General features: G+C 36.5%; 1 protein-coding gene across 3 annotated transcripts in view; it reads right to left on the bottom strand.

The window, feature by feature from the left end:
* tfam (transcription factor A, mitochondrial) overlaps positions 1-21,047 on the bottom strand; it is a 70,217-nt gene that overhangs the window by 33,331 nt on the left and 15,839 nt on the right. For all 3 annotated transcript variants that reach the window (XM_055936020.1, XM_055936011.1, XM_055936029.1), the window contains one exon: positions 20,899-20,955. In XM_055936020.1, coding sequence (XP_055791995.1) covers positions 20,899-20,955 — 57 coding nt within the window. The remainder of the gene's footprint in view (positions 1-20,898; positions 20,956-21,047) is intronic.

Genomic DNA, 21,047 nt, shown 5'->3' with positions numbered 1-21,047 from the left:
TCTATACCACCACCATATGTATATAACTACATCTATACCACCACCACCACCATATGTATATAACTACATCTATACCACCACCACCATATGTATATAACTACATCTATACCACCACCACCACCATATGTATATAACTACATCTATACCACCACCACCATATGTATATAACTACATCTATACCACCACCACCACCATATGTATATAACTACATCTATACCCCACCACCATATGTATATAACTACATCTATACCACCACCACCATATGTATATAACTACATCTATACCACCCCACCACCATATGTATATAACTACATCTATACCACCACCACCACCATATGTATATAACTACATCTATACCACCACACCACCATATGTATATAACTACATCTATACCACCACCACCACCATATGTATATAACTACATCTATACCACCACCACCACCATATGTATATAACTACATCTATACCACCACCACCACCATATGTATATAACTACATCTATACCACCACCACCACCATATGTATATAACTACATCTATACCACCTCCACCACCATATGTATATAACTACATCGATACCACCACCACCATATGTATATAACTACATCTATACCACCACCACCACCATATGTATATAACTACATCTATACCACCACCATATGTATATAACTACATCTATACCACCACCACCACCATATGTATATAACTACATCTATACCACCACCACCACCATATGTATATAACTACATCTATACCACCACCACCACCATATGTATATAACTACATCTATACCACCACCACCACCATATGTATATAACTACATCTATACCACCACCACCATATGTATATAACTACATCTATACCACCACCATATGTATATAACTACATCTATCACCACCACCATATGTATATAACTACATCTATACCACCACCCATATGTATATAACTACATCTATCCACCACCACCATATGTATATAACTACATCTATACCACCACCACCACCATATGTATATAACTACATCTATACCACCACCACCATATGTATATAACTACATCTATACCACCACCACCACCATATGTATATAACTACATCTATACCACCACCACCACCATATGTATATAACTACATCTATACCACCTCCACCACCATATGTATATAACTACATCTATACCACCACCACCATATGTATATAACTACATCTATACCACCACCACCACCATATGTATATAACTACATCTATACCACCACCATATGTATATAACTACATCTATACCACCACCACCACCATATGTATATAACTACATCTATACCACCACCACCACCATATGTATATAACTACATCTATACCACCCCACCATATGTATATAACTACATCTATACCACCACCACCATATGTATATAACTACATCTATACCACCACCACCACCATATGTATATAACTACATCTATACCACCACCATATGTATATAACTACATCTATACCACCACCATATGTATATAACTACATCTATACCACCACCACCACCATATGTATATAACTACATCTATACCACCACCACCATATGTATATAACTACATCTATACCACCACCACCACCATATGTATATAACTACATCTATACCACCACCACCATATGTATATAACTACATCTATACCACCACCACCACCATATGTATATAACTACATCTATACCACCACCCCATATGTATATAACTACATCTATACCACCACCACCATATGTATATAACTACATCTATACCACCACCACCACCATATGTATATAACTACATCTATACCACCACCACCACCATATGTATATAACTACATCTATACCACCACCACCATATGTATATAACTACATCTATACCACCACCACCACCATATGTATATAACTACATCTATACCACCACCACCATATGTATATAACTACATCTATACCACCCCACCACCATATGTATATAACTACATCTATACCACCACCACCACCATATGTATATAACTACATCTATACCACCACCACCACCATATGTATATAACTACATCTATACCACCACCACCACCATATGTATATAACTACATCTATACCACCCCACCACCATATGTATATAACTACATCTATACCACCACCACCATATGTATATAACTACATCTATACCACCACCACCACCATATGTATATAACTACATCTATACCACCACCATATGTATATAACTACATCTATACCACCACCACCACCATATGTATATAACTACATCTATACCACCACCACCACCATATGTATATAACTACATCTATACCACCACCACCACCATATGTATATAACTACATCTATACCACCACCACCACCATATGTATATAACTACATCTATACCACCACCACCATATGTATATAACTACATCTATACCACCCCACCATATGTATATAACTACATCTATACCACCCACCATATGTATATAACTACATCTATACCCACCACCATATGTATATAACTACATCTATACCACCACCATATGTATATAACTACATCTATACCACCACCACCACCATATGTATATAACTACATCTATACCACCACCACCATATGTATATAACTACATCTATACCACCACCACCACCATATGTATATAACTACATCTATACCACCACCACCACCATATGTATATAACTACATCTATACCACCACCACCACCATATGTATATAACTACATCTATACCACCACCATATGTATATAACTACATCTATACCACCACCATATGTATATAACTACATCTATACCACCACCATATGTATATAACTACATCTATACCACCACCACCACCATATGTATATAACTACATCTATACCACCACCACCACCATATGTATATAACTACATCTATACCACCACCATATGTATATAACTACATCTATACCACCACCATATGTATATAACTACATCTATACCACCACCACCACCATATGTATATAACTACATCTATACCACCTCCACCATATGTATATAACTACATCTATACCACCACCACCACCATATGTATATAACTACATCTATACCACCACCACCACCATATGTATATAACTACATCTATACCACCACCACCACCATATGTATATAACTACATCTATACCACCACCACCACCATATGTATATAACTACATCTATACCACCACCATATGTATATAACTACATCTATACCACCACCACCACCATATGTATATAACTACATCTATACCACCACCACCACCATATGTATATAACTACATCTATACCACCACCACCATATGTATATAACTACATCTATACCACCACCATATGTATATAACTACATCTATACCCCCACCATATGTATATAACTACATCTATACCACCACCACCACCATATGTATATAACTACATCTATACCACCACCACCACCATATGTATATAACTACATCTATACCACCACCACCACCATATGTATATAACTACATCTATACCACCACCACCACCATATGTATATAACTACATCTATACCACCACCACCATATGTATATAACTACATCTATACCACCACCACCACCATATGTATATAACTACATCTATACCACCACCACCACCATATGTATATAACTACATCTATACCACCACCACCACCATATGTATATAACTACATCTATACCACCACCACCACCATATGTATATAACTACATCTATACCACCACCACCACCATATGTATATAACTACATCTATACCACCACCATATGTATATAACTACATCTATACCACCACCATATGTATATAACTACATCTATACCACCACCACCACCATATGTATATAACTACATCTATACCACCACCACCACCATATGTATATAACTACATCTATACCACCACCACCACCATATGTATATAACTACATCTATACCACCACCACCACCATATGTATATAACTACATCTATACCACCACCACCACCATATGTATATAACTACATCTATACCACCACCACCACCATATGTATATAACTACATCTATACCACCACCATATGTATATAACTACATCTATACCACCCACCATATGTATATAACTACATCTATACCACCACCACCACCATATGTATATAACTACATCTATACCACCACCACCACCATATGTATATAACTACATCTATACCACCACCACCATATGTATATAACTACATCTATACCACCACCATATGTATATAACTACATCTATACCACCACCACCACCATATGTATATAACTACATCTATACCACCACCACCATATGTATATAACTACATCTATACCACCACCACCACCATATGTATATAACTACATCTATACCACCACCACCACCATATGTATATAACTACATCTATACCACCACCACCATATGTATATAACTACATCTATACCACCACCACCACCATATGTATATAACTACATCTATACCACCACCATATGTATATAACTACATCTATACCACCACCATATGTATATAACTACATCTATACCACCACCACCACCATATGTATATAACTACATCTATACCACCACCACCACCATATGTATATAACTACATCTATACCACCCACCATATGTATATAACTACATCTATACCACCACCATATGTATATAACTACATCTATACCACCACCATATGTATATAACTACATCTATACCACCACCACCACCATATGTATATAACTACATCTATACCACCACCACCACCATATGTATATAACTACATCTATACCACCACCATATGTATATAACTACATCTATACCACCACCATATGTATATAACTACATCTATACCACCACCACCACCATATGTATATAACTACATCTATACCACCCCACCACCATATGTATATAACTACATCTATACCACCACCACCACCATATGTATATAACTACATCTATACCACCACCACCACCATATGTATATAACTACATCTATACCACCACCACCACCATATGTATATAACTACATCTATACCCCACCACCATATGTATATAACTACATCTATACCACCACCATATGTATATAACTACATCTATACCACCACCACCACCATATGTATATAACTACATCTATACCACCCACCATATGTATATAACTACATCTATACCACCCACCATATGTATATAACTACATCTATACCACCACCACCATATGTATATAACTACATCTATACCACCACCACCACCATATGTATATAACTACATCTATACCACCACCACCACCATATGTATATAACTACATCTATACCACCACCACCATATGTATATAACTACATCTATACCACCACCATATGTATATAACTACATCTATACCACCCCACCACCATATGTATATAACTACATCTATACCACCACCACCATATGTATATAACTACATCTATACCACCACCACCACCATATGTATATAACTACATCTATACCACCACCATATGTATATAACTACATCTATACCACCACCATATGTATATAACTACATCTATACCACCACCACCATATGTATATAACTACATCTATACCACCACCACCACCATATGTATATAACTACATCTATACCACCACCACCACCATATGTATATAACTACATCTATACCACCACCACCACCATATGTATATAACTACATCTATACCACCACCACCACCATATGTATATAACTACATCTATACCACCACCACCACCATATGTATATAACTACATCTATACCACCCCACCACCATATGTATATAACTACATCTATACCACCCCACCATATGTATATAACTACATCTATACCACCACCACCACCATATGTATATAACTACATCTATACCACCACCACCACCATATGTATATAACTACATCTATCACCACCACCATATGTATATAACTACATCTATACCACCACCATATGTATATAACTACATCTATACCACCACCACCACCATATGTATATAACTACATCTATACCACCACCACCACCATATGTATATAACTACATCTATACCACCCCACCACCATATGTATATAACTACATCTATACCACCACCACCACCATATGTATATAACTACATCTATACCACCACCATATGTATATAACTACATCTATACCACCACCACCACCATATGTATATAACTACATCTATACCACCACCACCACCATATGTATATAACTACATCTATACCACCACCACCACCATATGTATATAACTACATCTATACCACCACCACCACCATATGTATATAACTACATCTATACCACCACCACCACCATATGTATATAACTACATCTATACCACCCCACCATATGTATATAACTACATCTATACCACCCCACCATATGTATATAACTACATCTATACCACCACCACCACCATATGTATATAACTACATCTATACCACCTCCACCACCATATGTATATAACTACATCTATACCACCACCACCACCATATGTATATAACTACATCTATACCACCACCACCACCATATGTATATAACTACATCTATACCACCTCCACCACCATATGTATATAACTACATCTATACCACCACCACCACCATATGTATATAACTACATCTATACCACCACCATATGTATATAACTACATCTATACCACCACCATATGTATATAACTACATCTATACCACCACCACCACCATATGTATATAACTACATCTATACCACCACCACCACCATATGTATATAACTACATCTATACCACCACCATATGTATATAACTACATCTATACCACCACCATATGTATATAACTACATCTATACCACCACCACCATATGTATATAACTACATCTATACCACCCCACCATATGTATATAACTACATCTATACCACCACCACCACCATATGTATATAACTACATCTATACCACCACCACCACCATATGTATATAACTACATCTATACCACCCACCATATGTATATAACTACATCTATACCACCACCACCACCATATGTATATAACTACATCTATACCACCACCATATGTATATAACTACATCTATACCACCACCACCATATGTATATAACTACATCTATACCACCACCACCATATGTATATAACTACATCTATACCACCACCACCACCATATGTATATAACTACATCTATACCACCACCATATGTATATAACTACATCTATACCACCACCATATGTATATAACTACATCTATACCACCACCACCATATGTATATAACTACATCTATACCACCACCACCACCATATGTATATAACTACATCTATACCACCACCACCACCATATGTATATAACTACATCTATACCACCACCATATGTATATAACTACATCTATACCACCACCATATGTATATAACTACATCTATACCACCACCACCACCATATGTATATAACTACATCTATACCACCACCACCATATGTATATAACTACATCTATACCACCACCACCACCATATGTATATAACTACATCTATACCACCACCACCACCATATGTATATAACTACATCTATACCACCACCACCACCATATGTATATAACTACATCTATACCACCTCCACCATATGTATATAACTACATCTATACCACCACCATATGTATATAACTACATCTATACCACCACCACCACCATATGTATATAACTACATCTATACCACCACCATATGTATATAACTACATCTATACCACCACCATATGTATATAACTACATCTATACCACCACCATATGTATATAACTACATCTATACCACCACCACCACCATATGTATATAACTACATCTATACCACCACCACCACCATATGTATATAACTACATCTATACCACCACCATATGTATATAACTACATCTATACCACCACCATATGTATATAACTACATCTATACCACCACCACCACCATATGTATATAACTACATCTATACCACCACCATATGTATATAACTACATCTATACCACCACCACCACCATATGTATATAACTACATCTATACCACCACCATATGTATATAACTACATCTATACCACCACCACATGTATATAACTACATCTATACCACCACCACAATATGTATATAACTACATCTACACCACCACCACCACCATATGTATATAACTACATCTACACCACCACCGCCACCATATGTATATAACTACATCTATACCACCACCACCACCATATGTATATAACTACATCTATACCACCACCACCACCATATGTATATAACTACATCTATACCACCACCACCACCATATGTATATAACTACATCTATACCACCACCACCACCATATGTATATAACTACATCTATACCACCCCACCATATGTATATAACTACATCTATACCACCACCACCACCATATGTATATAACTACATCTATACCACCACCACCACCATATGTATATAACTACATCTACACCACCACCATATGTATATAACTACATCTATACCACCACCACCACCATATGTATATAACTACATCTATACCACCACCACCACCATATGTATATAACTACATCTATACCACCACCACCACCATATGTAAATAACTACATCTATACCACCACCACCACCACCACCATATGTATATAACTACATCTACACCACCACCATATGTATATAACTACATCTATACCACCACCATATGTATATAACTACATCTATACCACCACCATATGTATATAACTACATCTATACCACCACCACCACCATATGTATATAACTACATCTATACCACCACCATATGTATATAACTACATCTATACCACCACCACCACCATATGTATATAACTACATCTATACCACCACCATATGTATATAACTACATCTATACCACCACCACCACCATATGTATATAACTACATCTATACCACCACCACCACCATATGTATATAACTACATCTATACCACCACCACCACCATATGTATATAACTACATCTATACCACCACCATATGTATATAACTACATCTATACCACCACCATATGTATATAACTACATCTATACCACCACCACATGTATATAACTACATCTATACCACCACCACCACCATATGTATATAACTACATCTATACCACCACCATATGTATATAACTACATCTACACCACCACCATATGTATATAACTACATCTATACCACCACCATATGTATATAACTACATCTATACCACCACCACCATATGTATATAACTACATCTATACCACCACCACCACCATATGTATATAACTACATCTATACCACCACCACCACCATATGTATATAACTACATCTATACCACCACCACCATATGTATATAACTACATCTATACCACCACCACCACCATATGTATATAACTACATCTACACCACCACCACCACCATATGTATATAACTACATCTATACCACCACCACCACCATATGTATATAACTACATCTATACCACCACCACCACCATATGTATATAACTACATCTATACCACCACCACCACCATATGTATATAACTACATCTATACCACCACCACCACCATATGTATATAACTACATCTATACCACCACCACCACCATATGTATATAACTACATCTATACCACCACCACCACCATATGTATATAACTACATCTATACCACCACCACCATATGTATATAACTACATCTATACCACCACCATATGTATATAACTACATCTATACCACCACCATATGTATATAACTACATCTATACCACCACCATATGTATATAACTACATCTATACCACCACCATATGTATATAACTACATCTATACCACCACCATATGTATATAACTACATCTATACCACCACCATATGTATATAACTACATCTATACCACCACCATATGTATATAACTACATCTATACCACCACCATATGTATATAACTACATCTATACCACCACCACCACCATATGTATATAACTACATCTATACCACCTCCACCACCATATGTATATAACTACATCTATACCACCACCATATGTATATAACTACATCTATACCACCACCATATGTATATAACTACATCTATACCACCACCACCACCATATGTATATAACTACATCTATACCACCACCACCATATGTATATAACTACATCTATACCACCACTACCACCATATGTATATAACTACATCTATACCACCACTACCACCATATGTATATAACTACATCTATACCACCACCACCACCATATGTATATAACTACATCTATACCACCACCACCACCATATGTATATAACTACATCTATACCACCTCCACCATATGTATATAACTACATCTATACCACCACCACCACCATATGTATATAACTACATCTATACCACCACCACCACCACCACCATATGTATATAACTACATCTATACCACCACCACCATATGTATATAACTACATCTATACCACCACCACCACCATATGTATATAACTACATCTATACCACCACCACCACCATATGTATATAACTACATCTATACCACCACCACCACCATATGTATATAACTACATCTATACCACCACCATATGTATATAACTACATCTATACCACCACCATATGTATATAACTACATCTATACCACCACCATATGTATATAACTACATCTATACCACCACCATATGTATATAACTACATCTATACCACCACCATATGTATATAACTACATCTATACCACCACCATATGTATATAACTACATCTATACCACCACCATATGTATATAACTACATCTATACCACCACCACCACCACCATATGTATATAACTACATCTATACCACCTCCACCACCATATGTATATAACTACATCTATACCACCACCATATGTATATAACTACATCTATACCACCACCACCACCATATGTATATAACTACATCTATACCACCACCACCATATGTATATAACTACATCTATACCACCACCACCACCATATGTATATAACTACATCTATACCACCACCACCACCATATGTATATAACTACATCTATACCACCACCACCACCATATGTATATAACTACATCTATACCACCACCATATGTATATAACTACATCTATACCACCACCATATGTATATAACTACATCTATACCACCACCACCACCATATGTATATAACTACATCTATACCACCACCACCACCATATGTATATAACTACATCTATACCACCACCACCACCATATGTATATAACTACATCTATACCACCACCATATGTATATAACTACATCTACACCACCACCATATGTATATAACTACATCTATACCACCACCATATGTATATAACTACATCTATACCACCACCACCACCATATGTATATAACTACATCTATACCACCACCACCACCATATGTATATAACTACATCTATACCTCCACCACCACCATATGTATATAACTACATCTATACCACCACCACCATATGTATATAACTACATCTATACCACCACTACCACCATATGTATATAACTACATCTATACCACCACTACCACCATATGTATATAACTACATCTATACCACCACTACCACCATATGTATATAACTACATCTATACCACCACCACCACCATATGTATATAACTACATCTATACCACCACCACCACCACCATATGTATATAACTACATCTATACCACCACCACCACCACCATATGTATATAACTACATCTATACCACCACCACCACCATATGTATATAACTACATCTATACCACCACCACCACCATATGTATATAACTACATCTATACCACCACCATATGTATATAACTACATCTATACCACCACCATATGTATATAACTACATCTATACCACCACCATATGTATATAACTACATCTATACCACCACCATATGTATATAACTACATCTATACCACCACCATATGTATATAACTACATCTATACCACCACCACCACCATATGTATATAACTACATCTATACCACCTCCACCACCACCATATGTATATAACTACATCTATACCACCACCATATGTATATAACTACATCTATACCACCACCATATGTATATAACTACATCTATACCACCACCATATGTATATAACTACATCTATACCACCACCATATGTATATAACTACATCTATACCACCACCACCACCATATGTATATAACTACATCTATACCACCTCCACCACCATATGTATATAACTACATCTATACCACCACCATATGTATATAACTACATCTATACCACCACCATATGTATATAACTACATCTATACCACCACCACCACCATATGTATATAACTACATCTATACCACCACCACCATATGTATATAACTACATCTATACCACCACTACCACCATATGTATATAACTACATCTATACCACCACTACCACCATATGTATATAACTACATCTATACCACCACTACCACCATATGTATATAACTACATCTATACCACCACCACCACCATATGTATATAACTACATCTATACCACCACCACCACCACCATATGTATATAACTACATCTATACCACCACCACCATATGTATATAACTACATCTATACCACCACCACCACCATATGTATATAACTACATCTATACCACCACCACCACCATATGTATATAACTACATCTATACCACCACCACCACCATATGTATATAACTACATCTATACCACCACCATATGTATATAACTACATCTATACCACCACCATATGTATATAACTACATCTATACCACCACCATATGTATATAACTACATCTATACCACCACCATATGTATATAACTACATCTATACCACCACCATATGTATATAACTACATCTATACCACCACCATATGTATATAACTACATCTATACCACCACCATATGTATATAACTACATCTATACCACCACCACCACCACCATATGTATATAACTACATCTATACCACCTCCACCACCATATGTATATAACTACATCTATACCACCACCATATGTATATAACTACATCTATACCACCACCATATGTATATAACTACATCTATACCACCACCACCACCATATGTATATAACTACATCTATACCACCACCATATGTATATAACTACATCTATACCACCACCACCATATGTATATAACTACATCTATACCACCACCACCACCATATGTATATAACTACATCTATACCACCACCACCACCATATGTATATAACTACATCTATACCACCACCACCACCATATGTATATAACTACATCTATACCACCACCACCACCATATGTATATAACTACATCTATACCACCACCACCATATGTATATAACTACATCTATACCACCACCACCATATGTATATAACTACATCTATACCACCACCACCACCACCACCATATGTATATAACTACATCTATACCACCACCATATGTATATAACTACATCTATACCACCACCATATGTATATAACTACATCTATACCACCACCATATGTATATAACTACATCTATACCACCACCATATGTATATAACTACATCTATACCACCACCATATGTATATAACTACATCTATACCACCACCATATGTATATAACTACATCTATACCACCACCATATGTATATAACTACATCTATACCACCACCATATGTATATAACTACATCTATACCACCACCATATGTATATAACTACATCTATACCACCACCACCACCATATGTATATAACTACATCTATACCACCTCCACCACCATATGTATATAACTACATCTATACCACCACCATATGTATATAACTACATCTATACCACCACCACCACCATATGTATATAACTACATCTATACCACCACCACCATATGTATATAACTACATCTATACCACCACTACCACCATATGTATATAACTACATCTATACCACCACTACCACCATATGTATATAACTACATCTATACCACCACTACCACCATATGTATATAACTACATCTATACCACCACCACCACCATATGTATATAACTACATCTATACCACCACCACCACCATATGTATATAACTACATCTATACCACCTCCACCATATGTATATAACTACATCTATACCACCACCACCACCACCATATGTATATAACTACATCTATACCACCACCACCACCACCATATGTATATAACTACATCTATACCACCACCACCATATGTATATAACTACATCTATACCACCACCACCACCATATGTATATAACTACATCTATACCACCACCACCACCATATGTATATAACTACATCTATACCACCACCACCACCATATGTATATAACTACATCTATACCACCACCATATGTATATAACTACATCTATACCACCACCATATGTATATAACTACATCTATACCACCACCATATGTATATAACTACATCTATACCACCACCATATGTATATAACTACATCTATACCACCACCATATGTATATAACTACATCTATACCACCACCATATGTATATAACTACATCTATACCACCACCATATGTATATAACTACATCTATACCACCACCACCACCACCATATGTATATAACTACATCTATACCACCTCCACCACCATATGTATATAACTACATCTATACCACCACCATATGTATATAACTACATCTATACCACCACCACCACCATATGTATATAACTACATCTATACCCCCACCATATGTATATAACTACATCTATACCACCACCACCACCATATGTATATAACTACATTTATACCACCACCATATGTATATAACTACATCTATACCACCACCACCACCATATGTATATAACTACATCTATACCACCACCACCACCATATGTATATAACTACATCTATACCACCACCACCACCATATGTATATAACTACATCTATACCACCACCATATGTATATAACTACATCTATACCACCACCATATGTATATAACTACATCTATACCACCACCACCACCATATGTATATAACTACATCTATACCACCACCACCACCATATGTATATAACTACATCTATACCACCACCACCACCATATGTATATAACTACATCTATACCTCCACCATATGTATATAACTACATCTACACCACCACCATATGTATATAACTACATCTATACCACCACCATATGTATATAACTACATCTATACCACCACCACCACCATATGTATATAACTACATCTATACCACCACCACCACCATATGTATATAACTACATCTATACCTCCACCACCACCATATGTATATAACTACATCTATACCACCACCACCATATGTATATAACTACATCTATACCACCACTACCACCATATGTATATAACTACATCTATACCACCACTACCACCATATGTATATAACTACATCTATACCACCACTACCACCATATGTATATAACTACATCTATACCACCACCACCACCATATGTATATAACTACATCTATACCACCACCACCACCACCATATGTATATAACTACATCTATACCACCACCACCACCACCATATGTATATAACTACATCTATACCACCACCACCACCATATGTATATAACTACATCTATACCACCACCACCACCATATGTATATAACTACATCTATACCACCACCATATGTATATAACTACATCTATACCACCACCATATGTATATAACTACATCTATACCACCACCATATGTATATAACTACATCTATACCACCACCATATGTATATAACTACATCTATACCACCACCATATGTATATAACTACATCTATACCACCACCACCACCATATGTATATAACTACATCTATACCACCCCACCACCACCATATGTATATAACTACATCTATACCACCACCATATGTATATAACTACATCTATACCACCACCATATGTATATAACTACATCTATACCACCACCATATGTATATAACTACATCTATACCACCACCATATGTATATAACTACATCTATACCACCACCATATGTACATAACTACATCTATACCACCACCACCACCATATGTATATAACTACATCTATACCACCTCCACCACCATATGTATATAACTACATCTATACCACCACCATATGTATATAACTACATCTATACCACCACCATATGTATATAACTACATCTATACCACCACCACCACCATATGTATATAACTACATCTATACCACCACCACCATATGTATATAACTACATCTATACCACCACTACCACCATATGTATATAACTACATCTATACCACCACTACCACCATATGTATATAACTACATCTATACCACCACTACCACCATATGTATATAACTACATCTATACCACCACTACCACCATATGTATATAACTACATCTATACCACCACCACCACCATATGTATATAACTACATCTATACCACCACCACCACCACCATATGTATATAACTACATCTATACCACCACCACCATATGTATATAACTACATCTATACCACCACCACCACCATATGTATATAACTACATCTATACCACCACCACCACCATATGTATATAACTACATCTATACCACCACCACCACCATATGTATATAACTACATCTATACCACCACCATATGTATATAACTACATCTATACCACCACCATATGTATATAACTACATCTATACCACCACCATATGTATATAACTACATCTATACCACCACCATATGTATATAACTACATCTATACCACCACCATATGTATATAACTACATCTATACCACCACCATATGTATATAACTACATCTATACCACCACCATATGTATATAACTACATCTATACCACCACCACCACCACCATATGTATATAACTACATCTATACCACCTCCACCACCATATGTATATAACTACATCTATACCACCACCATATGTATATAACTACATCTATACCACCACCATATGTATATAACTACATCTATACCACCACCACCACCATATGTATATAACTACATCTATACCACCACCATATGTATATAACTACATCTATACCACCACCACCATATGTATATAACTACATCTATACCACCACCACCACCATATGTATATAACTACATCTATACCACCACCACCACCATATGTATATAACTACATCTATACCACCACCACCACCACCATATGTATATAACTACATCTATACCACCACCACCACCATATGTATATAACTACATCTATACCACCACCACCATATGTATATAACTACATCTATACCACCACCACCATATGTATATAACTACATCTATACCACCACCACCACCACCACCATATGTATATAACTACATCTATACCACCACCATATGTATATAACTACATCTATACCACCACCATATGTATATAACTACATCTATACCACCACCACCATATGTATATAACTACATCTATACCACCACCACCACCATATGTATATAACTACATCTATACCACCACCACCATATGTATATAACTACATCTATACCACCACCACCATATGTATATAACTACATCTATACCACCACCACCATATGTATATAACTACATCTATACCACCACCACCACCACCATATGTATATAACTACATCTATACCACCACCACCACCATATGTATATAACTACATCTATACCACCACCATATGTATATAACTACATCTATACCACCACCATATGTATATAACTACATCTATACCACCACCACCATATGTATATAACTACATCTATACCACCACCACCACCACCATATGTATATAACTACATCTACACCACCACCACCACCATATGTATATAACTACATCTATACCACCTCCACCACCATATGTATATAACTACATCTATACCACCTCCACCACCATATGTATATAACTACATCTATACCACCACCACCACCATATGTATATAACTACATCTATACCACCACCATATGTATATAACTACATCTATACCACCACCACCACCATATGTATATAACTACATCTATACCACCACCACCACCACCATATGTATATAACTACATCTATACCACCACCACCATATGTATATAACTACATCTATACCACCTCCACCACCATATGTATATAACTACATCTATACCACCTCCACCACCATATGTATATAACTACATCTATACCACCTCCACCACCATATGTATATAACTACATCTATACCACCACCACCACCATATGTATATAACTACATCTATACCACCCCCATATGTATATAACTACATCTATACCACCACCATATGTATATAACTACATCTATACCACCACCACCACCATATGTATATAACTACATCTATACCACCTCCACCACCATATGTATATAACTACATCTATACCACCACCATATGTATATAACTACATCTACACCACCACCACCACCATATGTATATAACTACATCTATACCACCACCATATGTATATAACTACATCTATACCACCACCATATGTATATAACTACATCTATACCACCACCACCACCATATGTATATAACTACATCTATACCACCACCATATGTATATAACTACATCTATACCACCCCCATATGTATATAACTACATCTATACCACCCCCATATGTATATAACTACATCTATACCACCACCATATGTATATAACTACATCTATACCACCACCACCACCATATGTATATAACTACATCTATACCACCTCCACCACCATATGTATATAACTACATCTATACCCCCACCATATGTATATAACTACATCTATACCACCACCACCACCATATGTATATAACTACATCTATACCACCACCACCATATGTATATAACTACATCTATACCACCTCCACCACCATATGTATATAACTACATCTATACCACCTCCACCACCATATGTATATAACTACATCTATACCACCACCATATGTATATAACTACATCTATACCACCACCATATGTATATAACTACATCTATACCCCCACCATATGTATATAACTACATCTATACCACCTCCACCACCATATGTATATAACTACATCTATACCCCCACCATATGTATATAACTACATCTACACCACCACCACCACCATATGTATATAACTACATCTATACCACCACCACCATATGTATATAACTACATCTATACCACCACCACCATATGTATATAACTACATCTATACCACCACCACCACCATATGTATATAACTACATCTATACCACCACCACCACCATATGTATATAACTACATCTATACCACCACCACCATATGTATATAACTACATCTATACCACCACCACCACCATATGTATATAACTACATCTATACCACCACCACCATCATATGTATATAACTACATCTATACCACCACCACCACCATATGTATATAACTACATCTATACCACCACCACCACCACCATATGTATATAACTACATCTATACCACCACCACCACCATATGTATATAACTACATCTATACCACCACCATATGTATATAACTACATCTATACCACCACCACCATATGTATATAACTACATCTATACCACCACCATATGTATATAACTACATCTATACCACCACCATATGTATATAACTACATCTATACCACCACCACCACCATATGTATATAACTACATCTATACCACCACCATATGTATATAACTACATCTATACCACCACCATATGTATATAACTACATCTATACCACCACCACCACCATATGTATATAACTACATCTATACCACCACCATATGTATATAACTACATCTATACCACCACCACCACCACCATATGTATATAACTACATCTATACCACCACCATATGTATATAACTACATCTATACCACCACCACCACCATATGTATATAACTACATCTATACCACCACCACCACCATATGTATATAACTACATCTATACCACCACCATATGTATATAACTACATCTATACCACCACCACCACCATATGTATATAACTACATCTATACCACCACCATATGTATATAACTACATCTATACCATACTGACAGTGTTCGGACCCACTTTTTCCACATTGTTACGTTACAGCTTTATTTTAAAAGTCATTAAATATTACTTTCCCTCAATACAACACAATACTCCATAATGAAAGTGAAAATAGGTTTACATTTTTGCTAATTTACTACAAATAAAAAAGAAATACCATATTTGCATATTTGAGACTCAAAATTGAGCTCAGGTTTATCCTGTTTCCATGGATCATCCTTGAGATGTTTCTACAACTTGATTAGAGTCCACCTGTGGTCAATTCAATTGATTGGACATGATTTGGAAAGGCACACCTGTCTATATAAAAGGTCCCACAGTTGACACTGCATGTCAGTGCAAAAACCAAGCAATGAGGTCGAAAGAAGTGTCCGTAGAGCTCAGAGACAGGATTGTGTCGAGGCACAGATCTGGGGAAGGATACCAAAAAACTTCTGCAGCTTTGAAGGTCCCCAAGAACACAGTGGCCTCCATCATTCTTAAATGGAAGAAGTTTGGAACCACCAAGACTCTTCCTAGAGCTGACCTCCCAGCTAAACTGAGCAATCGGGGGAGAATGGCCTTGGGTCAGGGAGGTGGTCTCTCTGACAGAGCAATCGGGGAGAATGGCCTTGGTCAGATGATGGTCTCTTTGACAGAGCTCGAGAGTTCCTCTCTGGAGTTGGGAGAACCTTCCAGAAGGACAACCATCTCTGCAGTACTCCACCAATCAGGCTTTTATGGTAGAGTGGCCAGACGGAAGCCACTCCTCAGTAAAAAGTACATGACAGCCCACTTGGAGCTTGCAAAAAGGAACCTAAATGACTCTCAGACCATGAGAAACAAGCATGTCTCTAGTCTGATGAAACCAAGATTGAACTCTTTGGCCTGAATGCCAAGCGTCACATCTGGAGGAAACCTGGCACCATCACTACGGTGAAGCATGGTGGCGGCACCATCACTACGGTGAAGCATGGTGGCGGCCGCAGTCAGGATCGAGGCAAAGATGAACGGAGGAAAGTACAGAGAGATCCTTGATGAAAACGTTACGCACTGTATATCAAAAACTTCGTTCCACCTACTTGTTTCTGTGAGGTTGACAGTTTGGTCCAGTCCTCTTGCAGCATCTTCATCTTGTCCTGAGGGGGAAAAAGGTGCCAGTGTTACAGCAGCATTATAACAGGTGACAGTGTTACAGCAGCATTATAACAGGTGACAGTGTTATAGCAGC

The sequence above is a fragment of the Salvelinus fontinalis genome, chromosome 1 (assembly GCF_029448725.1).
Source record: "Salvelinus fontinalis isolate EN_2023a chromosome 1, ASM2944872v1, whole genome shotgun sequence".
NCBI classification, from domain to species: Eukaryota; Metazoa; Chordata; class Actinopteri; order Salmoniformes; family Salmonidae; genus Salvelinus; species Salvelinus fontinalis.
The sequence above is the reverse complement of the archived record's forward strand: the minus strand, read 5'-3'. Positions and strand labels throughout refer to the sequence as shown.